This window comes from Leopardus geoffroyi, chromosome D1, assembly GCF_018350155.1.
Source record: "Leopardus geoffroyi isolate Oge1 chromosome D1, O.geoffroyi_Oge1_pat1.0, whole genome shotgun sequence".
Classification (NCBI taxonomy): domain Eukaryota; kingdom Metazoa; phylum Chordata; class Mammalia; order Carnivora; family Felidae; genus Leopardus; species Leopardus geoffroyi.
This window is the reverse complement of record NC_059329.1, coordinates 70,888,599-70,914,954: the sequence shown is the minus strand read 5'-3', so window position 1 is coordinate 70,914,954 and position 26,356 is coordinate 70,888,599. Positions and strand designations below refer to the sequence as shown.

At 39.2% G+C, this 26,356-nt stretch overlaps 2 protein-coding genes and 1 long non-coding RNA gene across 7 annotated transcripts in view; 2 read left to right on the top strand and 1 right to left on the bottom strand.

The window, feature by feature from the left end:
• LOC123601411 overlaps window positions 1–5,713 on the bottom strand; it is a 90,954-nt gene extending 85,241 nt beyond the window's left edge. For 3 of the 4 annotated variants that reach the window (XR_006714098.1, XR_006714099.1, XR_006714097.1), the window contains exons 1-2: window positions 5,461–5,713; window positions 3,158–3,203 (exon numbers count right to left, since the gene is read on the bottom strand). This is a non-coding gene — a long non-coding RNA (uncharacterized LOC123601411). The remainder of the gene's footprint in view (window positions 1–3,157; window positions 3,204–5,460) is intronic. The other variant, XR_006714100.1, reaches the window with a different exon arrangement.
• A 12-nt stretch (window positions 5,714–5,725) lies between these two features.
• On the top strand, window positions 5,726–18,405 carry PSMA1 (proteasome 20S subunit alpha 1). Of its 2 annotated transcripts, none has more exons than XM_045484609.1 (10): window positions 5,726–5,858; window positions 7,140–7,184; window positions 7,913–8,014; window positions 8,151–8,254; window positions 10,286–10,374; window positions 11,220–11,290; window positions 11,462–11,591; window positions 12,504–12,583; window positions 15,927–16,037; window positions 18,038–18,405. In XM_045484609.1, exons 1-10 carry the CDS (start codon window positions 5,856–5,858, stop codon window positions 18,092–18,094), a joined length of 792 nt encoding a protein of 263 aa, XP_045340565.1. In that variant the 5' UTR covers window positions 5,726–5,855; the 3' UTR covers window positions 18,095–18,405. The 2 variants fall into 2 exon arrangements, with proteins under 2 accessions (XP_045340565.1, XP_045340566.1); XM_045484610.1 differs by having other exon boundaries at window positions 5,741–5,916.
• Window positions 18,406–22,581: 4,176 nt separating this feature from the next.
• The window catches only part of COPB1 (COPI coat complex subunit beta 1), a 36,446-nt gene continuing 32,671 nt past the window's right edge, over window positions 22,582–26,356 (top strand). Inside the window, exons 1-2 of the mRNA XM_045484608.1 lie at window positions 22,582–22,741; window positions 23,456–23,605. Of these exons, the coding sequence (XP_045340564.1) occupies window positions 23,515–23,605 (91 nt within the window). The 5' untranslated portion in view covers window positions 22,582–22,741; window positions 23,456–23,514. The remainder of the gene's footprint in view (window positions 22,742–23,455; window positions 23,606–26,356) is intronic.

Genomic DNA, 26,356 nt, shown 5'->3' with positions numbered 1-26,356 from the left:
TTGTGTACCTGAAACTAATATAATACTATATGTCAGTTATACTTCAATTAAAAAAATATTTTAGGGGCGCCTGGGTGGCTCAGTCGGTTAAGGATCTGACTTCAGCTCAGGTCATAATCTCACAGTTTGTGCATTCAAGCCCCACATCGGGCTCTGCACTGACAGCTCAGAGCTTGAAGCCTGCTTTGGATTCTATGCCCCACTCTCTCTCTCTCTGTCCCTGCCCCGCTTGTGCTCTGTCTCTCTCTGTTTCTCAAAAATAAATAAACATTTAAAAAAATTTTAAAATGGGGTGCCTGGGTGGCTTAGTCGGTTAAGTCTCTGACTTTAGCTCAGGTCATGATCTCATAGCTCATGAGTTTAATCCCTGCATCAGGCTCTGTGCTGACAGCTCAGAGCCTGGAGCCTGCTTCAGATTTTGTGTCTCCTTCTCTCTCTGCTCCTCCGCTACACGTGCTCTGTTTCTCTCTCTCTCTCTCTCTCAAAAATAAACAAAAAAATTTTTTTTAATTAAAAAATATTTTTAGGGGCGCCTGGGTGGCGCAGTCGGTTAAGCGTCCGACTTCAGCCAGGTCACGATCTCGCGGTCTGTGAGTTCGAGCCCCGTGTCGGGCTCTGGGCTGATGGCTCAGAGCCTGGAGCCTGTTTCCGATTCTGTGTCTCCCTCTCTGGGCTGATGGCTCAGAGCCTGGAGCCTGTTTCCGATTCTGTGTCTCCCTCTCTCTCTGCCCCTCCCCCGTTCATGCTCTGTCTCTCTCTGTCCCAAAAATAAATAAACGTTGAAAAAAAAAATTAAAAAAAAAATATTTTTAATAGAAAAAAATAATTCCAAATTTAAAGATTTCTCCTAGAAGGGTACTGGAAAGACAGTGTTGGACACTAATCTTTGGTACTGTGCAATACACTGGAATTATTACTAGTACTGCTAAGGTACTTTTATTCATCCCTGATTTTTTAAACTATGTTAGGCGCTAGTTAGTGTGACACTTTATATGTGTGTGTGTGTGTGTGTGTGTGTGTGTGTGTGCGCGTGCATGTCGCTGTTCTCCAAGAGCTGGTGATTTAATAGATGGAGAGAATATGTAAACAAATAAGTGCAATTGTTATATGTGTGTAGCAGGATGTTAAAGTGAGACTCTATCTCATTTTTGTGTGTGGTTCTAAGAAAGTAAATTATTCCCACATTCCACAGTAAAGTGGAAGGCCACCAAAAGTAGAAATTGCAAAAAAGAGGGGGGGGGGCTGCTTTTGCAATTTACCTGTGTATCCACTTCTAAGTCAGAAAAAAAGTTGAAGTTTAGAAGATTTTGAGAGGGTTTTTAATGTGCAGTGTGTTGACATTGGTTTTTCCTCACCTCATGCCCGGGGAGAGAGGCTTTAATGGAACTTTGATATATGTCCCTTAGAGCTGGGGGTTATGGGGGTCACAGTGGATTCGCGTCAGAATTATATTTGAGGCATTCATTCATTCAATACTTCAGTAGCACTTATTTTTTTTTTAATTTTTTTTTTTAACATTTATTCATTTTTGAGAGTGAGAGAGACAGAGCCTGAGTGGGGGAGGGGCAGAGAGAGAGGGAGACACAGAATCCAAAGCAGGCTCCAGGCTCTGAGCTGTCAGCACAGAGCCTGACACAGGGCTCGAACTCACAGACCGCGAGATCATGACCTGAGCTGAAGTCAGACGCTCAACCGACTGAGCCACCCAGGCGCCCCTCAGTAGCACTTATTAAGCAGGTACTATACCAGACACAGGTGACTACAGCAGTGAATGAAATAGATGAAAAGCTCCTGCCTCCATGGAGCCAACATTCTAGTGGAATCTGGACAAGCAAAGATGGCTGGCTAACTGCAAAGATGAGTTTTGAGTGGTCAAAATCTATACTCAGAGGTGTGAGGCAAAGCCATTCTGTGGATATCTGGATCAGATATGGGTTGCTGAAGAAAGTCACGTGGAAGAGTAAAGAGACCCCCACAGAAAGAAGCTGGAGGCGTATAGCACAGATGCAAGCAACTGACATTGAGCTGATTGCCAGATGACATATATTTACCCAAGTGCAAGCAAGAGATTGCCAGTATTTGCTCATTGGGGTAGGGTGAGGAAAGAGGTGTTTCCAAAGAATGCATAAAGTTACAAGTGTTGAGTGAAATTGAAGAAGTACTGCTACATTTGCTGACCCACTCTTCCTACAAAATATCTCTACTGATCAATTTTTCAACTCTTGGTTAAAGACCAAGATGCATCCTAAGCCAAATCCCCAAAACATGAAGAGCTGAAAGTCATGTAAAAACTTTAGTAAGTGCTTAGGACCTTCAGTTTTGACCAAAAGGCTAACCAAATGCCCGTTCTGATGGCTTATGAGAGGAGCTTTGATATGAGCCTCTGAAGAGTCTAGCCAATCACTGTGAATGAAGGATATATCACAAAGCCCTACATATTTATTTAGGAGATAACAATCAAAAGGACAAGTTTGAGAGATTCATGATTCTTTCATTTTTTTATTTAACAAATATTTAATGAGTACCTACTATTATGCTAGGCTTTGTTCTAGGCACTAGGAGTAGCTTAGTAAATAAAAAAAAAATTCCGGAGTGCCTGGGTGGCTCAGTGGGTTAAGCGTCCAACCGTTGATTTCAGCTCAGGTCATGATCTCACCATTGTGAGATCAAGCCCCGTGTGGGAGCCTGCTTGGGATTCTCTCTCTCTCTCTCTCTCTCTCTCTCTCTCCCTCTCTCTCAAAATAAATAAGTAGACATTTTTTAAAAAATCCTTATGTTGAGTGTTACGTGATTCCCTGTTACATACTTACAGTATCCCCCATGCTGTCCCTCCCCTTAACTTTTACTTGAACTAGCTTCATTGGTTTCTTTTCTTTGTATTCAATACATTCCTTCTACAAAAGTAACACGGTAGCAATAGGTTAACTACCTAAGGGCAGGGGCTCCTGGAAATCAATGAGAAAATGACTAATAATAATAAACTGAAGAAGGGAATTAAGTGGCAATTCACTAAAGTAACGTAAACAGACAAGAAATACATGAAAAGATTTTTTTTTTTTTTTTGGCTAGGAAGCAAAAAATACAAGTAAAATTAAAGAGATTTTTTTTCCTCTTTTTTTTTTTGCCTATCAACTTGATAAAGGTAAAAAGTACTTACCCTATCCAGTGCTGGTGAAAGTATAAAGAAAGCGGACTCTCAGGCACTGTAGAATATAAATTGATGTAAGTTTTTGCTTTTTTGTAATTTAGCCATATTTATCATAATTGTAAATGCAAGTTCCCTTTGACCTGGCAATTCCATTACTATGAATTCATCATAAGGAGGTAATCAGGAAAGTACAAAAATGTGTGTATGTATAAAAATATTCATTATAGTATTTTTATAATAATGAAGACTTGGAAATAAGCTAATGGTTCACCCATAGTTTAGTTAATTATTGTATTTCTACACAATGGAATACTATGTCACTATTGAAAATAATATATATCAGTACTTATGAACATGAAAACATGGCCATAACTTTTAAAGTGTAATATAAAACAGTTTAGTATGATCTTATTTCTAAAAATAATTATATATTTATTACACATATTTTTGAAGCATGTGAATATACGCATATACAGAAAAGAATTGCCAAAATGTTTATGTACTATATAACAATTATTAAATCAGTAGTTACTTTGCACTCAACATTCATTAAATAATATTTATTAAGCATTTAGTATATGCTAGGCATTGTGCTGGGTGCTAGAGAAACAGAAGAGAACAATCTGCTAATTTAATCCACTAAATTAACAGTGATTTTTAAAATGACAACAATTTGGGGTGCCTCGTGGCTCATTTGGTTAAGCATCCAACTTTGGCTCAGGTCATGATCTCATTCAGGTTCATTCATGAGTTTGAGCCGGGCTCTCTGGTGTTAGCATAGAGCCTGCTTCGAATCCTCTGTTCCACTCTCTCTCTGCCACTCCCCCGCTCACTTGCATGCTCTCTCTCAAAAATAAATAAACATTGGGGCGCCTGGGTGGCGCAGTCGGTTGGGCGTCCGACTTCAGCCAGGTCACGATCTCGCGGTCCGTGAGTTCGAGCCCCGCATCGGGCTCTGGGCTGATGGCTCAGAGCCTGGAGCCTGTTTCCGATTCTGTGTCTCCCTCTCTCTCTGCCCCTCCCCCATTCATGCTCTGTCTCTCTCTGTCCCAAAAATGAATAAACGTTGAAAAAAAAAATTAAAAAAAAATAAACATTAAAAAAGATATAATATAATAATATATAAAATAACTTATAAATAATATATATTAATATATATAATATAATAAATATATATAATATATATTCTTTTTTAAATGACAACAACCAGTATTGGTGAATTTAAGGAGGAGGAGGAGGGCACCCTCAAATACTATTGTAAGGTTGGCACCAAATCCTAACCGCTAGACCACCAGGGAGGTTTCATATACTATTGTGGAGAGTATAAACTGATAAAACATTTCTGGAGGGCAGCTTAGCACTTTTTATTAAAAGCTTTGGAAAAATCCATTTCACTCAACTCTGCAATTCCATTTTTAGAAATTTATTCTAAAGAAGAAAGTATTGGCGTATACAAGCAAAACTATGTACCAAGCAGTTCATAAATGAGTTGGTGAGTAGGGGGGAACCGAAATATTAAACAACAGGGATTTGGTTAAATAAAATATCGTATGTTCATAATGCAGAATACTAGGGAGTCATATTTAACCTGAAAAATATTTGACAGAGAAAAAAAGACCAAAATATCAAAGTGAAAGGTTTAAACAGACAGTGATACTAAATTGCACCGAACTCGAGCAAATCACAGAAGTGACCTGAGTCTGTTACTTCATCTGCAAAAGCTTAGATCATTAAGGACCAAACTTTCAATGTGGACCTTGCCTGAGTCTAGGTACTTAACTTTCCTACTTTATAAAGAAAATATGTCAACGTTGGTACAGGGTAGGTGTTAAATTGGCAGATGTTTGCAGAGCTGTGCTAAACTCTCTGTGGATTTGCCAAAAGTTCTCAACAGAGAAAATACGTGTTTCAGAAGAAAATGTCCAGTTTTTCTCAGTGGTCTGATCTACCCGATTAAAACATTATAACAAAATAAAGAAAAAACAAGCATCGTGCTTGATTTTGACACCAGAGAAAGGCATTAGTGCCCTCATGGAGTTCAAAGTCTTGTAGGGGGAACCAGTAATGATAATAAAGAGGGACCAATGGCAACAGAGCCTTGAAAAATGATTTCTCCAGGGAACGGAGAAAAGGATTTCCGAAGTAGAAAGAAATGCGTGTACACAAAGTACTTGCCGAAGAGTGTGGTTGACACAAACAAACGAACCATTATTTTGTGGCCTTTCTTACAGCCTCGCTCTTCTTCCGGTCACACAATACCCCAAATCTCTGTAGACCCTGAATGAGAGATTTCGAGCGGCACACTGCATCACCTGTAGTCGCAGGCGTCGTCTCGAACGATTTCAGGTGTATCAGCCGAGCGGTGAGAAACTGGAGGGAATCGGCAATACACAGGTAATAATCACTGAGGATCCGAGAAGGGCGATTTTGTAGTGGCCGCCCCGAAGCTCTCAGCCGCCGCCCAAGATTTCCCGCCAATCTCAACCCCGCCTCCTCACGAGGCCCCGCCTACTGGGGGGGGTGATCTGAGAGTTTGAGGGTGGGGTAGCGCTGGGAGCCTATCGATATCTCTGGGATAGATTGCCTTGCCCTGCGCCGCCGCCGTCAAAATCCGAAGACTTGTTTGTAGATCGCCGACCGGTAGTTTCGGCCGCGCTCCTGGGTCCGCACCTCTGCTGGAGGCCGCAGCTAGACCCGCGCCGGAACCATGGTGCGTTGGATTCCGAGCTCAGGCAGGGTTGGGGCAAAGATCCGCCGACTGGGGGATGGTGAGCCGCCACTTCGGTCTTCCTCAGAGTGGCCTGGGGCCACGGGGTATGGGAACCTCGGCCGACGGGAGCGTTCCAGCAGTGATTCAGCATCTCCGGCCTGGCGGGGAGAGGGGCGATGGGTAGTCAGTGCGGCCTTTCTCCCGGGCTTGTTGCGCTTTCTGCCGGGCCTGGGACACTACCTCTTCGGTCAACTAGATGAGCTCGCCCCTCAAGTTCCTACAGCCGGAGTAGTTCCGAGCGGTTCAGAATGGCTCCTCGTGCTCTGTGTAGGAGAGGAGGAAACAGGGACTTGACTTGGCGGCTTCCCTGTACTGCCACTGCGGGCTTGATCCCAGGGTTTGGGTTCCAGGACAGCGTCCATTTTCCTTGTGGGCCCGTCTCATTTTTCTCTCCCCTACACTCGATCAGAAAGGGTTCTTTTCATTCACTTTGTCCAAGTGAATAAACCGAGGCTGAGAGAAGTGGTGTTATCACGGACACAGCCTAAGGCTCGGGGCTTCCAGTCTCATGTCTGCCATTCCAGCACTCAGCTTTCTCACCCCCTGGGTTATTTCCCCAATATTGTGCTGGTAGACTTGTTTCAGTACCCTTATTAAAGCAGTAATGGTTCTGGCTCTGTAGCTATTTGTGTTAACATCTAACTTCCCGAGAACATTCTTGTGTTTTTTCTTCAATATGAATGTTTATACGTACAAGGCACCGTTTTAAGTGCAGTAAGGGTTCAAAGATAAATCTGACATGTCCCTAATCTCATAAAGTAGAAAGGGAGTGTAGATAAAGAACTGATGGGAGTATGTGTTGGAATTTTGGGAGAAAAATAGAGAAGACCTAGAGAGACATTTGAGCGAGGTTAAAGAAAAAGCGCTTTTGATCATTTATTAGGGCCCAGTATAAGAGAAGAGCCTAAGCAGAGATGGGAAGGAAAGGTGACACTATGAACTTTAGGAACGGAACCCAAAGGGAATGCTATAGATAGTGTTAGAATTGGAAGTTGGAAAGATGGGTCCTATCTAGATCTGCTCCTCCCTTGTAGCTCATGGTAAATTTAGAATTTGCTTGCAACTGAGTATAGCAGTAATCTTCCAATGAGTTTGTATTAATAGCACGTGTTAATGTTGAATGGAAACAGATGGGAGAACAGTTTGTAATGATAGAGCTTGTTAAAAACTGGAATTTGTAGTGTTCTTAAGTTAACAGGTCTTTTTTTCTTTTATTTTCAGTTTCGCAACCAGTATGACAATGATGTCACTGTTTGGAGCCCTCAGGTAAAAATGTCGTGGTTTTCTTTATTTTCTTTATTTATTTTTTTTTATGTTTATTTTGGAGAGGGAGAGAGACAAAGCGTGAGCAGGGGAGGAGCAGAGAGAGAGGGAGACGCAGAATCCCAAGCAGGCTCCAGGCTCTGAGCTGTCAGGACAACACCCGACGGGGCTTGAACCCGTAGACTGTGACATATGACCTGAGCCAAAGTTGGGCGCTTAATCAACTGAGTGAGTCACCCATGTGTCCCAGTAAAAATGTTTTATACTAGGGGCGCCTGGGTGGCTCAGTCTTTTGGGCGGCCGACTTCGGCTCAGGTCACGATCTTGCGGTCCGTGAGTTCCAGCCCTGCGTCAGGCTCTGTGCTGACAGCTCAGAGCCAGGAGCCTGCTTCGTATTCTGTGTCTCCCTCTCTCTGACCTTCCCCTGTTCATGCTCTGTCTCTCCCTGTCTCAAAAATAAATAAATGTTAAAAAAAAAAAAAGAAATGTTTTATACTATATCTGTGAAGTGACTTTAGAAACTCATGAAAGTGTAAGCTGTGGCAAAATGGAATATAATCATTTTAGACATTCTGGAACCTAAATTTATCATTAAAGTAAGTTTCGTAGTTTAAAAGAAAAATCGTTTGAGATTTAACCATACTCCCCTGAGATTTGGGACCACTAAATCAATTTTAAATGTATAAAAGGATCTTACAAGATGACTCTAAGATGTATTGTTTTCTCTTTAGGGCAGGATTCATCAAATTGAATATGCAATGGAAGCTGTTAAACAAGGTTCAGCCACAGTTGGTCTGAAGTCAAAAACCCATGCAGTGCTGGTTGCATTGAAGGTAAGTACAGCAGTAAATAAATCTTCCTCGTGTAGAAAATGGAACTGTCAGATAGAAGTTTCACTGTGTCGGTAATAAAATCGTAATAAAATCGTAATAAAATCGTATTTTTATGTTCTGTAATGTCTCTGTTTAGAGAGCACAGTCAGAGCTTGCAGCTCATCAGAAAAAAATTCTCCATGTTGACAACCATATTGGTATCTCGATTGCGGGACTTACTGCTGATGCTAGACTGTTATGGTGAGTATGATCTTGAAAAGCAAAAGAAACATCCATTTGGATTCATCAAGATACGATGTTTTAGGAAGTTGTCTGGCAGAGTTTAGAAGTTCAGATTGTGAATACCTTACTGGATTTGGGCTCAGTTACTAAGTATTCCATTTCTTGATACCTGTAGTAGTAACTACTACAATTAGCCATGTTAAGATTAAAGCTTTTGAGAAGTCACCTCATAATGCAATACTTGTTAACTCAGCGTTTATTGTTTGAGACAATGTTGTGTCTAAGAAGAGCTTGACACTTTTGTCTGGTTTCTAAGGATTGGCAGAACTACCCTTACTTTAATATGCCAGTATTTGTAAGACATTTATTTTTTGCGAAGCTCATTACTGGATATTCATTCTGTATGTATGAGTCAGATATACATCTTGTCTTCTAGGAACTTAAAATCTAGTAGTATATCTTTAATACAAGGTAGAAAGTGGAGAGGAACAGGTAGATTTCTGTGAGAGTCCAGAGGAGATAGAGATGAGAGACATATAAGTGAAGAGCTGGGGCTTTGAAACCACTTAGGATTTGAGGTGAGGCTAGTTACTTATACCATTAATGCTTTTAGTATGTTCTGTTTCAGAGTTATTGTTGAATAGCCTAACATGTAGAGCACTTAACACAGTGCCTTTCAGGTAATTTATGAATGTGTGTGTTGGGAGGTCAAAGGTAGTTAGCCAAAACTAATCTCTTAAGCCTGTGATTTAGTGTTTATTTATTTTTGAGACAGAGACAGAGCATGAACAGGGGAGGGGCAGAGAGAGAGGGAGACACAGAATCTGAAACAGGCTCCAGGCTCTGAACTGTCAGCACAGAGCCCGACATGGGGCTCAAACCCACGAGCTGTGAGATCATGACCTGTGCCAAAGTCGGATGCTTAACTGACTGACCCACCCAGGAGCCCGAAGCCTGTGATTTAATTAGGGAAGAAAGAATATACGCACAAAACGCAAATAGTAATGCCACTGTTGAAGATTTTAGAGCTATCCAGTGAGTCGCCTGCTCTCTTAGGTTGGCAAGATAGTGACGGCATTATTGGTTTCTGAGAGCTCTTGAAAGTGTAAAATATGTTCCATGGTCAAACGTTTTATTTACCCCATCTATCTAAAATACTGCCATGTAAATGTGTAATCAATGTAAAAACTTCATTAATGAGATATTTTGCATTGTTTTTTGTACTGAGTCTTTGAAATTTCAGGTGTATTTTGCACTTCCAGTACATCTCTGTTCAGGCTAGCCACCTTTTAAGTGCTTAATAGTCACATGTAATCAATACCTGCCATATTGGGCAATGCAGTATAGATAGCCTTGGGAAATGAGCTTCAATAAAAGTAGTGAACAAATAGCATGGTTCCCACAGTCAACATTTGATTATCAGATGTGACATACACATAAACTAGACAAAGCAACATGGAAAGAAAGGTGCATATCCATTTCCCTGTTGTTTATCCTGTTGTCTTTAATCGTTAGGCATGAATTCTGTTTTCCCCAATGTTACATCTGCTTGAATCTTGGTACGTTTAACAGTGAGACTCAACAGTCTAGTGTTCTGTGTCTCCTTTAGAGTGCTGCTTATGGAGAGGAGCAACATTGGCAGGAACATGTAGCAATGTCCTTGTATGGATTCTATTCCTTGCATTTGCTCTTTGGGGGCAATTTCAGTCAGCTTTCAAGAAAAAAAGCAAATAGTTACTCTTTTTGCTGGTTTAAGACCTAGAATTAAGACAATCTTGTTGACAGTGGGAAAGGGTAAGAAAAGAGAGCTTGCTCTTTTTCTCTTGCTCAGCCTTCTGTAAACTACTCAGATACCAAGTTTATCTAGAGCTAAGGAATATTTAGTCTTTTTAAAAACCTCATCATGCCCCAGAGTTCAGTGTAAAAATGCATCCTTGTGGCATGTCTTTCTTAATCCATGTGAGGAAAAGCAAAAAGAAATCAAACTACTTTATTTAGATTGAAATAACTCTGATTTGAAATAACTAATTTTTCTTGTTTCTTTTTTAGTAATTTTATGCGCCAGGAGTGTTTGGATTCCAGATTTGTATTTGACAGACCTCTTCCTGTGTCTCGTCTTGTATCTCTAATTGGAAGCAGTATCCTTTTTATGTTAGGATTTATGGGTGTGAAATTCAAAGAATTTTGATAGTTAATCCTTATGTTAATTATTATATAAAATATAACAATGCTTATGTCAATTATTGGGAGTATAATACATAGGATAGGTAAGATTCTGAAAACTTTAAGGTTACTTTTCAATAACAATGTTTAAAATTTAGAATTGTGGGAAGTTTTGCCATGGAAAAATGTTCTAAGTAAAGCATTAGATTGCTCTTTCATCAGCCCTATTCCAGACATAGAGAAGCCCAATTCAGGAAAACTTATTCAAGTATCATTTTTAGAGGAGATTTAAAGTTTTTATTGGTGGTTCTAGATGTCCCCCCAAATTCTTAACCTCTCACCCAAAATAGATGAGGTACTCTACATAAGAGGAGATCATTTTGCTGGCACTCATTCTTAGGTTTTGTGGATAGTTCTTAACATCTAAAAAAAAATTTTTTTTTTTTTAATGTTTATTTATTTTTGAGAGACCATGCGAGTAGGAAAGGGGTGGGGGGTTGGGGGTGGGGCGGGACACAGAATCTGAAACAAGCTCCAGGCTCGAGGCTGTCAGCACAGAACCTGATCCAGGGCTCGAACTCCCAGACCCTGAGATCATGACTTGAGCCAAAGTCGGATGCTCAACCGACTGAGCCACCCAGGCACCCCCTCCCAACATTTTTTAATGTGGGGCCAAAGAAATATGGTTCTTTTATTTTCTCTTTGCTGTGATGGATTATGCAGCAATTAAAAAACCAAAGCTCTTTGTTGATAATGTTTAACTTGAAAAAAAAGATAGTACTTTATTCCTTGTTAGAACAGTTTCTTTAACTAGTTTAAGAGACCCAGATACCAACGCAACGATATGGCCGGAGACCATATGGTGTTGGACTGCTTATTGCTGGTTATGATGTAAGTTCATAGAATATTTGTTATATTTTGATGATTTTTCAAAACTGACTAGAAATTTCATAATTTTTAGCTCAAAGTCAAAAATTGTGTGTGTGTGTGTGTACATATATATATATATATATGTAATGTATGTATATATATGTATATGTTTTTTTTTTTTTCTGTTTGTAGGATATGGGCCCTCACATTTTCCAGACCTGTCCCTCTGCTAACTATTTTGACTGTAGAGCTATGTCCATTGGAGCACGTTCTCAATCAGCTCGTACTTACTTGGAGAGACATATGTCTGGGTTTATGGAGTGTAAGTAATTTTTTTTTTGTCCCCTCCAGAGATGAGCCAGAGATGAGAACCACTGTATTGGTTACCAATTATAAGTTCTGTTGACAACTTTTAGTTTTCTATGATTCTGTTGTTATTTTTAGCCACACAGACATTTCTGTATAAGTAGTGCATAGACAAGAAATTAGGGTAGCTATGAAAAAGAAAGGTAAAATGATGATGGAAGATGTGATCATGGGGCAGGTTTTCAAGTGCTTTGCTTAAACAGTGGTCTTGGACTTTAACACATGTTTTTTGGACCTCTCTTTAGGTGCCTGTGTGGTTGTTTACCCTTCATTCTATTGTGGTGTATTGCATTATTGGGCTTTTGAATATTAAACCAGCTTTGGATTCCTAGGACAAATCCCTCTTGATCATGATTTATAATAGTAACTATATATAGAAATGTTTACATAAACATAATTGTTGCTGGATTCATTTTGCTGATATTTTGTTGAGGTTTTTTTTGTGTCTGTATTCATAAGGATAATTGATCTGTAGTTTTATTTTCTTGTGATATCTTTGTCTAGTTTTGGTATCAGGTTAATACTGGCCACATAGAAATATTGGAGACTTTGTTTATAAAGAGCAAATTCCATAGAATACATTTTACAAAAATTTGAGCTGTAGCATTTGTGAGTGAGGATTCTCATTTAATTTAGCATAAAAAAGGTGAAATTTAGTAACAAAAATCATGTATTCTCCTCTTTAAGTAAAATAATAGCAATGTTATTTATTATTATTAGAAGATTATATGGCTAAACATTAAAATTTTGGCTTTTTATTGTGATATATTTATTATGTGACTAAAACCATAATAACAGACTGTAGACCTGATAAAAGCAGCCTCATGTGAAGATGAAATTAAGAAATAATTGTTAATTTGTTACATAGGCAATTTGAATGAACTGGTTAAACATGGTCTGCGTGCCTTACGAGAGACACTTCCTGCAGAACAGGACCTAACTACAAAGGTAGATAATCATGTTTTTCAACTTGAAATTTTAACATTACAGGTCAATCACTTATTTCATAAGTATAAGTAATAGAGGAGTGTACACAGTTCTTCAATTTGGGAGATTTGCCTTGGTTCATTCTTTCTCTTGAAGCTATTCACTAAGTGATGTGATTTTGCAATGATTTTTAAACATTTCTTTTTGGTGTAAAGCATTAAAGCCAGTAAGTTTTATGTAGAATGCCCTACATTTCTTTAGCAGGTCAGAATACCTATGTATTATTATTATTTTTTTAATGTTTATTTATTTTTGACAGAGAAAGAGACAGAGCATGAGCGGGGGAGGGGCAGAGAGAGAGGGAGACACAGAATCCAAAACAGGCTCCAGGCTCTGAGCTGTCAGCACAGAGCCCGATGCAGGGCTCGAACTCACAGACTGCGAGATCATGACCTGAGCCGAAGTCGGACACTCAACTGACTGAGCCACCCAGGCGCCCTGATACCTTTTTGTATTATTAACTCAGTTAACAAATATATGTATTGAGCACCTACCACATGCAGACATTAGGCATTGAGAATATAAGCACAGCAAGCATCTTGGCCTTCATGGAACATACTATCCAAGTTGGGGCGAGAATATATACCCATAAGTAAATTATATAATATATTAGAAGGTGATAAATGCCACAGAAAAAATAAAACAGGTTAAAATGAGAAAGACCATCTGGGTATAGGAAGGAGGTGTGCTGAGGAAAATTTAAAATAGGGTGGTCAAGGATGGCCTTGGATGGTCAAGAAAGTGAAATTTGAGGAAAATATCTAAAGGAAGTGAGTGAGTGAGCCATTCAGATGTCTAGCGCAAGATTAATCCAGGGAATACAAGTATAAGGGCCTTGAGTCCAGAACATTCCTTGTAGTTGAGGCAGGGAGGCTAGTAGTGTTGGAGTCAGTGATCAAGAGAAAGAGAAGGAATAAAGTCAGATAAATGGAGGCCAGATCATGTATAAACCATTGTAGGTATTTTGGATTTTATTCTGAGTGGGCTGTCAAGAGTTTGAGCAGAATACCTTGATTTGATTTGGGTTTTAAAGAGTCATTCTGGTTGCCATTTTGAGAACAGATTATAGTGGGCAACATGGGTGAAAATAGTTTTAAAACTGTTAAGGTAATGCAGACGAGAGAACGTGGTGAATTAGAGCAGAGCTGTGGAGTTGGAGAGGGGGGTAAGTGGTTCAGTTTGGGGTATGTTTTGAAATTAGAGCTAAAAATGTTTGCTAACGAATTAGTTGTGAGGGTGTGAGAACAACAACAAAACAAGTTGTTTTCAAAATTTGGGGCCTGATAGATTAAGGAGAGGTTTACATTTACTGAGATGGATAAGACAGTAGAAGGGACAGGTTTGGGGGTGGAGTTGTGGAAGATCAGGCAGTTAGCTTGGGACTTATTAAACCTGAAATGCCTATTGTCCATTGGTGATATAAAATAAGCAGTTATTGGGGCACCTGGCTGTCTCAGTCAGTGGAGCATGCGACTCTTGACCTCAGGGTCGTGAATTCAAGCCCCATGTTGGGTGTAGAGCTTACTTTAAAAAAAAAAAAAAAAAAAAAGCATTTATCAGATGTGTCTCCCCTAAAGTTTGGTGGAGAATGGTCTAGCCTAGACTTACAAATTTTGGAGTCTTTATGTAGAAATGGCATTTTGAGACTGGATTGGATGACACTGCTAATGGAATCATAGTTTCGTAAGAGGTTTAAGGCCTGGGCCAGGGGCATTCTAACCTTCAGAGATTGGAAGGTAAGTATCAGCAAAAAGGACTAAAAAGATGACCAGGGAGGTAAGAGGAAAACTTAGAAAGTGAGACATTCTTGAAAGCAAATGAAGAAACTGTTTCAAGGAGGAGGGAACAAGAAATTGGTAATACATCAAGGAAGATGTGGAGTGAGAATTAAATGTAATGGGGGACTCGACTAGACAGTTTCATTGGAATGGTAAGCCAAAAGCCTGAAAGGGATGAATCAGTAGAGAATGGGCAAGGACGGACTGGAGGCAGCTCTGTGGAGATTTTCTCTTGCAGGGTCAGAGAAATGGGTGGTGACTGGAAGAGAATGAAGGGAAGTTTTTTGTTTTGTTTTGTTTTTTAATTAAGATGGGAGAAATTACAGCATGTTTGGTGCATGGTTATAAGAATAATCCCTGTAAAGGGAAACGTTTATGTAGGAGGAATATGAGAAAAACTGCTAGACCAGTGTCCTTAAATAGTACACAGGTGGAAGAAAGGTAGACCTTAGAGAGGAAATTGGACTATTCATTAACACAGCAAGGGAGAGGATCTAGGGATATGATACCATGGGAGCTTGTGAACATTCTCTTCTAATTGCTTCTGTTTTCTCAGTGAAATGAGAATGGAAAATATTAGAAGATGTCCAGGAGAAGAGATTGAATGATCTGGGGACCCATATAGTACAATGCAGGAATGATCATTAACCAGAGTGGTATCAGTCAGCATTTTATAAATCCATTTTGTTACAGTGATTAGATAATTATTATGTAATACATATGTGAAGAATTTATAGCTTGATAATCTTTTGAAAATAATTTTTCCTATCATAAAAGTAATTTTTTTTCAAAGAAATCAGGAATGTACATTAAATTACTTTTATTTGTTTAAAGTACCCATAATGCTATCACTGAAGATGACTATCTTTTAAAATTTGGGTTTATAGTTGACTGTTGACATGTACACTTTGGAAAAGTTTGCTCAGGTATCTGGGTTTCTGATTTCATATTTTTACTGAATCATAGATAATGATTCAGTGAAATCATTGAGAGAAGGCCTGTATATCCTTATGCCTCAAATTTTCACTAAAATTTTAATTTTACACTGGATAGCATTCACTGAGCATTTTAAGAATTGGTCTTTAATTTTAATATGTAGAACATAGTTCTAGGAGCTCGCCAACTTCAGCACTTTATAACCCACTACTTACTCTCTTTCCTTGTTAAGAACCATCATCTCTTAAACAAGAAACAAACCTGATTGTTTCTTAGGAGTTAGGCTTACTGCTTAGCTAAGTGACTTGCTCCATTACACTGGTCTGTAGCACATTCTCATTATGATTCAACTTGCGAATTTCTTGGTGGCATAGACCTTTGAAGTTACTCGTCATTATCAAAATATGAAATTTGCAGGTTACAAGAGTCTACAGTTTTCTTCCTTTTTTCTCTACACTTGAGTGTTTTTCAAGTCTTATTTAAGTGCTATATAAACTTTTATTCTGCTTTGTTTCACCCATTTAATCATAAACATTTTTCCAACCTAAATTCTCTTGATTTTTAATTTTTACCTTTTTTTTCCCCCTCAGAATGTTTCCATTGGAATTGTTGGTAAAGACTTGGAGTTTACGATTTATGATGATGATGATGTATCTCCATTCCTGGAAGGTCTTGAAGAAAGACCACAGAGAAAGGCACAGGTATATAACTAATCATTACACCAGAGACTTTAGTTCTGTCATAAGCTGCTATTCCTACCACAACTGTGTAAACCTACCATTTTTGTTTTTAATTATTGAGGCAGGCTCATAATTCAAATGACAGTAGGAAAACTTAGAACTGAGTAATGTGAAATACTGAGGGAGCAGTTATCTACATAAGTGAAAGAGGGTTGATAATCTAGTTATCTGTTGCTATTTTTCACAATTCTATGGGTTGACTGGCTAAATAATTCTTTTGCTAGTCTTACTTAGGGCCTCTTGTGTTGAAGTCACTTGAAGCAGGGGGGCTGGAACATCCAAGATGGCTCTACTTACGCGTCTTTTTTTTTTCTTTTAATTTTTAATGTTAATTTTTAGAGAGGTGGAATGCAAGGCAGGGGAGGGGCAGAGGGAGAGAGAGGGAGACACAGAATCCGAAGTAGGCTCCAAGCTCCAATCTGTCGCCACAAAGACTGATGTGGGGCTGGAACCCACCAACCACAAGATCATGACCTGAGCTGAGGTCGGATGCTTAACCAACTGAGCCACCGAGGCACCCCTTTTTTTGTTTTTTGTTTTTGTTAATGTTTTGTTTTATTTTATTTTATTTGTTTATTTTGAGAGAGAGCACAAGCAGGGAAGGAGCAGAGAGACACTCCCAAGTAGGCTCCACAGTGTCAGAGCAGAGCCTGACCCAGGGCTCAATCTCATGAACCATGAGACCATGACCCGAGCCGAAATCAAGAGTTGGACACTTAACTGAGGGAGCTACCCAAGCTTCCCCTCACATGTCTTCTTTATTCAGACTTTCTTGGTATATCTTAGAGGGACAGTTAGAAGGCTGAGACTGCTGCTAGGATGGCTGTGTCCTCTCAGAACCTTTCTTCAGCGGGGTAGCTTCTCAGAGCTTGTAAAAGTTCAAAAGCTCCAAAGTGGAAGCTGCCAGACATTTTAAAAGGCTGAGGCTCAGGAGTGGCCCAGCATCAGTTTTGCACATTTTATTGGTTAAAACAAGTCACAGGGCTGGCCAAGAGTCTATAGGAGTGAGAACTGAGGGAAAGTTCATTGGGGACCCTCTGGAAACTAAGTTGGCTCTTCACAAATACTGAGAAAAGGGTCAGGAAATACTGGTCTTTTTGGTTGAATATTTAGAATACACATTGGCGGGGCACCTGGGTGGCTCAGTCGGTTGAGCGTCTGACTTCCACTCAGGTCATGATCTTATAGTTCATGAGTTCAAGCTCCACGTTGGGCTCTGTGCTGACAGCTCAGAGCCTGGAGCCTGCTTCGGATTCTGTGTCCCCCTTTCTCTTTGCCTCTCCCCTGCCCGTGCTCTGTCTCTCAAAAGTGAATAAACATTAAAAAATAAATAAAATTTCTTTAAAAAAAAAAAAAAGAATACACATTGGCTATTTACAGATACTTATTTGATAGTTGTATAATTGAAAATAAAGTGTTCTGGAGAGACGCTTTTTTCTACAGTGTGAATTTTGTTTTTCACCTTGGAGAGGATATTGTTGGTACTATTTAGAGAAGCAAGATTTGCATTGTATTTAAACCTCTTGGTAAGAACCAGCACTGTTGGGGAGAATGCTGTGAGTTCCACACAGCTGGTTGGTTTGACCATGTTTTCACTCTGTTTATTAGTGCTGAAGAGGAAGAGAATGCCTAAAATCTACTGATTATATTCTAAGGCTAGTAGTGATGATAAAAGGAAGGACTTTATTCCTAACCAAGACAATATGGTAAAATGCTGGAATTGTTCAATGATGCTTTGGTTTTCAGACCTATAAAATTACATCTGTTTAAAAACAAAAACAAAAAAAAAAACTTTGTTCAGAAATTTTAACAGGACAGTCAACTAAAATTGAATATCCAAAATCTTTCCTAACCCCTTTTCTCATAAATTCTTTCAGACTGTAATAAGTGTGATAAGAAGTATATATTAGTCAAGTGATTTTTTTTTTTTGACCTATTTTGTTTTTTTCTTCCCCTTACAGCCTGCTCAACCTGCTGATGAACCTGCAGAAAAGGCTGATGAACCAATGGAACATTAAGTCATAAACCAGTCTATCTGTATATTATCAAATATGTAAGAATTCAGGAGCACGTACTGATGACAATAATCTATACTTTGAACCAAAAGATGCAGGGTGGTCTTATGGTATGTTTTAGGAATCAGCCCAGATGTGTTTTTCCCAAGCTACTTCTCTGACACCATATGATGGTATGCATTTTTTTTTTTTTTGAGAGGGTCTATATAATCATTTTCTAGAAAGTATAGTTATCTGTACTAATGTTTTTATATGAAGAACATAGTGTCTTTGTGGTTTTAAAGACAACTGTGAAATAAAATTGTTTCACCTGCTAGTGTATTGGGTTTTGTTTTTTAAGTAGCTTCAACTGTAAATAGTACGAGATTACAACTGGTCATCTGCCATGTTTGCCAAATTAAATTGCCTTATGTTTAGTGACGGGGAAAATAATACCTTTTATCTATCACAACCTTATACCAGTTCCCTGTGTGTGGACTTGCTACATGAGAATCTATGGAGATTTGTTTCAGAATACAACTTGCAAAGTTCAACCCTGGAGATTTCTTAATAAACCTAAGAAACCTCCCCTTTGCAACCACCATAGTAGCGAGACTATTAACATATGAATGGTTTTTCTTTCCAACCAGCAGATGGCAGTAGTGCTAGCTCTGGTCTCCGTGTGGGGAACTTCCTGCAAAAATAACAAAGGGAAATTTTAATCCCAAACCATCATTTCCTCTCAGCCTGCCCAGCCCCACTCCATCATAATCTTTAGGCTGACTCCCATTATTTTTATGAGTGGTGTATGCAGAAATTGCAGAACAATTTTTTTTTTTAATTTTTTTTTTTAATGTTTATTTATTTTTGAGATAGAGAGAGACAGAGCATGAATGGGGGAGGGTCAGAGAGAGAGGGAGACACAGAATCTGAAGCAGGCTCCAGGCTCTGAGCTGTCAGCACAGAGCCTGACGCGGGGCTCGAACCCACAGACCGCGAGATCATGACCTGAGCCGAAGTTGGATGCTTAACCGACTGCGCCACCCAGGCGCCCCCAGAACAATTTTTATCTTAGGCCATGCAAAATGAAATCTGAGGAAATCTGATTTACAAAACAATCCAACATTTCGCTGCTAAGAAGCCTAGAGGAGTTTTTTATTTCCTGAGATTCCTATCTAGAAAGGAGCAGTTCATTTGTAGATAGGGAATTTGGATTTTAGACCTAATTCTACTAATTACTTACCATTGTCTTCGGGCAAGTTACTTAGCTCTATTTTAAGGAACTCCTTTGGAGAATTAGTGAGAAGGTTAAATGGGAGAATTTACATGAAAACTTGGACACTTTAAAATTCATAAATTGTTACTTTTTTTTCCAGATCACTTAAAACTTTAAAAGCTTGAGTAGATTTAAATCTCTAGCTTCTTGAAGGGAAAGTGCTAGGTGCTTTCTGGCAAACTTGTTGAGAGAAAGACCTGACTAAATATAGGAATGTGTATGAGGTGTTGGGTCTGTGTTCTGAAAGTAGCCTCAGGAGTCTGCCATTTGAGCTTGGGATGAGACCACAAGTACCATGTGGCCATTTGACCTACAATAGGTTTGCATTAAGCACATGCAACTTTCATAAACGCAAAGTGAAGAGGGAGTTCTCCCACAGGCCTTCAGACTCAATAGCTAGTATAGTCTGGAGGAGGGAACATAAGTGGGAAATTTCATAATCTGATCTTTAAAGCCTCAGGTGGGTCTCTTCTGTGCCTATCATTGTGCCAGCCTCTGTCTTGTTGAGTGATTCTGTTGTTTAAAGATAACATGTATAATGTATATCGTTTTGTATCTGTTCCTAAATGTAAACCAATTACTTGACTGGTGCTCAGGTGGGAAAAAAATGTGATCTGGATAGTACTTAAGAGGCGATTTTAAAGATTTTTAATATTTTTTTTGAGAGAGACAGAGTTCAAGTGGGGAGGGGCAGAGAGAGAGAGGGAGACACAAAATCTGAAGCAAGCTCCAGGCTCCAGGCTCTGAGCTGTGAGCACAAAGCCTGACTCCAGGCTGGAACTCACAAACCGCAAGATTATGACCTGAGCTGAAGTCGGATGCTCAACCGACTGAGCCACCCAGGCATCCCTGGAGGCAATTTTAGTAATCTTTTTAATATATGATGTTAGTCTTATACGTTGACCTTAGAATTTAAAATCGTTTCCACCCCAGTAAGATTCAGTCAACTCCACTGTTTGTACAGAGTTCATTGTAATGCCATTTCATTGTCACTTTGTCTAGTGTGTTATATTCATTCTGTTTAGTCTGTGTTAATGATAAACAATAAAATTCCTAGTTTTATCCTCTCATAAAACCTATCACTGATACACAATCAATTTACCTGGAATTTATTAGACATCTATATGTACAGCTTTGAAGAACTCATGGTTAAAAAATAAGAGGCAGTAAAGTGGGTCACAGGATTCAGGTTGTGGGACCAGCTTTCTCAATGTTTGATGATTTTGTGATTTGAGAGCAAGTCCCTTTTCTTTAGGCCTTGATTTCCTAGATGCCTGTTTTTATGATTCTTGGTATATGACTCTCAAAAGGTCTTTGCTCTCAAAAAATTTAAATTTCACATGCATTCAAAATGATATAATTACATAGTAGAATAGAAAATAGAAGTCCCAAACCAAGGTGCATGTTATAAACCAGGAAGAAATAGGCTTTTCAAGGTCATGATATCTGTTGAACAAGCTCTGTACTTAATATACATCAATACATATACACCACCAATGACATTTTAAGTGCAGACCTAAAATGAGATTTTCTAAAACATTGTATTTTCTTGCCCTCTTCACATTTAATGGTTTCCTTAATGACTCTGTCATGGTAAATCTCAAATTTTCTTCTGTAACACAATGATCCTCCAGGGCAACTGAAGTGGGTGTGGTTGGTCCTACACCATAGTGGCTCTAAACTGAGCTTTCATATTGCTGTCTAGTTTTTATGCTTTTGGGGGCCTTATTTCATGCCAACAGATTGTCACTTTTTGATATGTGGGCTTGGAAACCAGATACTGTACTTGCAAAATTTCATGTTAAACACATGGAAGTGAAAGAACTTGTTATATATATATATATATATCTTGGGTTGATCTCAAGGGAATTATGTTGCATGAAAAAACAATCTCAGTGGTTACATTGTATAGTTCATATATATTACATCCTTGAAATGAAAAAATTACAGAGATATGGGAAATTACAGATTTGCCAGAGATTAAGGAAGGAAGTGGCTGTGACTGTAAAAGGATAGCAGGAGGGATCTTTAAAAGTGTTCTGTATCATTTCTGGTGGTAGTCACATGAATCTAAATATGGTAAAATTGCATAGAACTAAATACACAAGTGAATGCATGTAAAACTGGTGAATCAGAATGAAGTGAGGACTGAATTATATCAATGTCAATCTCTTGGATTTGGTATTGTACTATAATGATGCAAAATGTTAGTACTGGAAGAAACTAGTGGGATAGTATACGGGATCTCTAGATCACTCCACAATTATTTCGATGAAAAAAAAATTTTTTTTAAATCAATACACGGGTTTTGAAGAGCTTTCTTAGAAAGTGCTATAAATGGGTGACTTTCGTGATCTATCCTGGGTGCTTGAAGAATTTACATTTTGCTTGATCTAAAAATCTCAAATAGCTAGATTCTGGATACATGAGGCAATATTTGTATTCTGTCTTCCTAACTGAAGTGAACCTGTTAAGGGCAAGTTCTGTCAGATGTCTTTGTATTCACAGTATTTTGCTCAAGGGTTCAAAAAAAATGTTTAATGATAATTGGGCAGAAAACCTTTGCTGGGAAGATGCTGTGTGGGGGCACATGGAACCTCAAATGGGCAAAACTGAAGGTGCCATGGCTGATTGTAGCTGTAACAATTAGGTTTGTGGAGACAGGTAAAAATCCTTTAAAATCGTTAATCTCCCTTTGTACGTTTAAAAAAAAAAAAAAAAAGTTAATTTCTTGGGTGCTCAAAAAGGATCGTGAAAGGGACCATTACGAGATAAAGGGTGGCCTTGATGTTCCAGTAAACCCAGCCTAACTGCAGAGGCAGAGATTCAGACTACTGGAGAGGAGACGTTAAGAACTGAAATGGATCTTCATAGAATCTAGTGTTACCTGTTAGAAGAAATGAGGCGACTTTCCCGAATAGTAATTAGTTACTTTCCCTGTTTTGTTAGTGGGTGAACTAGAAAATGGCTTCCAGCTCCCAGTCTGGTGCTCTTTCCCCCTAGACCACACAACCCTATTTTCCTCTTTCCGGGCACCTCCTCCCTTGCCTGTTGCAGTTCCTGAAAGAAACAATGTCTAAGTACCGTTTAAATAACCACAGCGCTTAATTCGGCGCTTGGCTTGCGGGGAAAGCTTAATGCTTCTCCAGTCCCCAACGTAGTCTAAAACAACCGTGGACTAGACGAAGAAACTTGCAGCGTACTTGCAGAGCGCAAGCGCAGGACAGAGAAGGCATGTCCTCTCTGAGTTGCCGTAGGCGCTAGGTGGCTTGGCCTCGTAACCCCCACCCCCTTCCACGTCAGCCGAAGACTGTGCGGAGCGGCGGCTGCTGCTGCGGGTTGGAGCCAGAGTTGACGGTCCCACCGTTGCCCTAGCTGCCGCCCCTTGGAGCCAGGTAGCGGGCTACAAGCCCCTAATCTCGGAGGCGTGTTGGGCTGGGCTGAGTCGGAGGAACTGGCTCTCCGGCGGGAAGATGAGGAAGGGGAGCGACTAGGCCGCTCGCGTCCGGGCCTGGCCAAGTGGAACCGGGGGCTGGGAAGCTCTGGGCCAGACGCCCCTTCCCGTCCTTGCGTACTGGCCAGGGGTCTGATCTCTTCCCGGGCTCCGGGACTCACCATTCCAGGGCGGGGAGCTGCCTTGCAGGAGGAAGAGGAGGGGTGGGGGTGCAGCGCACCCATTGACCCTCGGACACGCAGTCGCGTCCACCCATGAACGCGAAATGTTTGAAGGTTTTTAGCTGAGTACTCGTGCGCAGGTCTCTTGAGCAGTTCAGATTGTGTGTTATGTTCAAAAATCATTGTTCTGTTAAATGGTGGGGTGGGGCTGGAGGACTGTCACTGTATTGTGGGCCTTAGTGTTGCAGTACAGCATTCTCAAGCCCGGGGCGGGTTTGTGGGGTGGGAGATAATATACCTTAGACCGAGGCAGACCGTGTTTTTTATTGTTAGGCATTATTTTTATGGGACCACATATAAACGGATCCCACTCTTCTAATACTTTAAACTCACTGGTCAAACGGAATGAACTTTAGACAGTAAAGATCACAATAGTTACTGGTTGTGTTTTTGGTTTTTTACTTGTAACGATAGCCTTGTATTTCTTTTTCTAGATTTTCTGGCATCTGTCATCCTTAAGTCTTGTATCGAGATTTGATTATATCCCGAAACCATGACGGCTGCTGAGAACGTGTGCTATACGTTAATTAACGTGCCCATGGATTCAGAACCACCATCTGAAATTAGCTTAAAAAATGATCTAGGTAAACTCTGATAATATTTTGAAAATTAAATGGAGAAAAAAATGAAAATAAAAAGCTCCTTTTCAAGTTTCTTTGTAATTAGAAATACTTAATTTTGTCTAAATACTGTTTTCTAGGATCTCTTTAATAGACCTTTGGTCTTACTGAAAATGGAAACTTGTTACATTTAGGCTTGCAATATTGGTTTTTGGAAATAACATCTCAATTTGTCTTAGTAAAGCAAAAGAAATATAATAGTTTAGTTGTTAGATATAATGGCTTGTGTAGCTTAATATATTATGCTGAAGTAGAGCTGACAGTTTTCTGTAGATAACAGGTTGAGAATGTGTATTTGAATGTCTTAGTTTCTTTGTGCACTGAACTTCATATTCCTTAGCTTGTAAAACCAAAAGAACTTTGTTCTTTTGGGTTCGCCACCTATTGAACAAATGAAGTCAACCCTTTTTCAAGCTTTTGAGGTTTAAAAAAGTTTAAGCTTTTTTAAAGCATTTTATACAAAAAGAAAACAAGTGGATTTTAAAAGTGGATATCTGTCTCCTTTTTGTGAGTGATTCTGTCAGAAACATTTTTTTAAAGCAACGCACATTCCAAAGTAATAATTCTTGTTTCATTGAACTACTGAAAATAAGTTTAACCTACACAGGTGACTCTAATCTAAGAATAGAGTGAGAATTATGCTTCAAATCTTGGAAATATCTTTTAGAAGATAATTTGCAGTTTGAAAGGAGACAATATTTTACTTGCCTCATTCCACCTCTTAATCAGCAGCATTGAATACCTCCTGATTTTAGGCTACTTAACATTAGGTTTCTATTGAGATCTATTTTTAGAGAAGGAAAAAGAAACCCTCCTTTATGGCATTTAAACCCATACCCCTATATACAAAAGCTACATATAGTTCCTTTTTTTTCATGTTTATGTAAGATAGTAGAATGAAATGCAAATTAATAAATTTTCATTACTTTTTTTACATTTTTCTTTAAAAAAATTTTTTTTAATGTTTATTTTAGAGAGAGGACAGAGCGTGAGTGGGGGAGGGGCAGATAGAAAGGGAGACCCAATCCCAAGCAGGCTCCAGGCTCTGAGCTGTCAGCACAGAGCCCCACTCAGGGCTCAAACTCATAAACTGTGAGATCATGACCGAGCCGAAGTTGGACACCCAACTGATTGAGCCACCCAGGTGTCCCATTTTACATTTTTCTTAAGGTTTATTTATTTTTAAGAGAGAGCACGTGAGTGCTAACGGGAAGGGGCAGAGAGAGAGACAGAATCCAAAGCAGGCCCCAGGCTCTGAGCTGTCAGTACAGAGCCTGATGCGGGGCTGGAACTCACAGACGGAGAGATCATGACCTGAGCCAAAGTCAGACACTGAATCGACTGAGCCACCTAAGCACCCCACTATTTTTTTTCTTAAAATTTAAAAGTTTTCGCTTTTAGACCCTAAAATACTGAGGGTATAGATGGGAAGATAAAGAACAGAATCTGTCCTTAATTGTAACAGTATCTTTTTTTTAATTGCAGCTGCCTTAATTACCTTCCCCTTACCAAGAAAGAAAGAAGTAGTCTTAAATCTCAAATTTTATGTGTATGTGCATGTATATATTTAATGTTTATTTATTTATTTTGAGAGAGACAGGGAAGCGGAGAATCCCAAGCAGGCTCCTCAGCGCGGAGCCCAACGTGGGGCTCAAACCCATAAACTGTGAAATCATGACCTGAGCAGAAACCAAGAGTTGGTCACTTAACCACCTGAGCCACCCAGCCGCCCCTGCTGTATATATTTTTTACTGTATCTCAAAAGAGTTGATATGAGAAAAAGTTTAGAAATAGTTTCCAGTTAGAGTAACAAATACTTTTTTGTTTGGTGATATATTGAGTTATTTTATGTATACTTTTATTAGTCAATCAATATGAGTTCTGATGACTTTACATTACCCGGAGTAGGAAGTACTTGGTTTATTTTGGTTTATTTGTTAGTAGTGTCATAAAGGACAAGAAGTTCTGAAAATTTTGAAGATACAGGGAAAAAAGTATCCTTTACCTCACTTTGAATTGTTGGAATAAGTGGAAATTGGGGTTAAGAGGGCTGGAAATATAAATGATTGTAGATTTTTTTACAGGTTTTCTATTTAGTTACCAGTTAAAAGTTTCTGCTAAACTTTTAGAATTTGCTAATTTGGGAAAAGTAGTAAAAAAAAAAAACTGGAACAAAAGACATCAGCATTATAATGATACAGTTTTATGCCTTTTGGACTTTGTGTCCTTTATGTTATCAAACAGATTAGGGAAAAAAAACTTTTCTTTTTTTTTTTATATTCAGGAAGCTTCCGGACAGAGATAAGACCTGTTTAGGCTCACAAATCCAACTTTAGCTACTTAAAACTTTGCCCGGTCTGTCATCTTATCATAGTTTTTGCTATCAGCTTCTGTCACCTCTCCTGATGCTTTGTTTTTGTCATCCTCACAGACTTAAAAACTGAAGATTTGCACAGATTGATACTTCATCATTTTTCGGTTTCTTGAGTTGATGTGGCACATACCAAGTTTTTCATATGTGGCAGGATAATACTCTGAAGCAGGGAGAGATGCATGAGAAATTGGTCTGTTTTAAAAAAAAATTTTTTTTTTTTAACGTTTATTTATTTTTGAGACAGAGAGAGACAGAGCATGAACGGGGGAGGGTCAGAGAGAGGGAGACACAGAATCTGAAACAGGCTCCAGGCTCTAAGCTGTCAGCACAGAGCCCGACGC

Bases quoted from the DNA above. Each gene is read 5' to 3' on its own strand.
- PSMA1 (XM_045484609.1), top strand. The intron at 7,185-7,912 runs GTAAAAATGTCG...TTTTCTCTTTAG, and splicing joins TCACTGTTTGGAGCCCTCAG to GGCAGGATTCATCAAATTGA. The intron at 16,038-18,037 runs GTATATAACTAA...TTCCCCTTACAG, and splicing joins GACCACAGAGAAAGGCACAG to CCTGCTCAACCTGCTGATGA.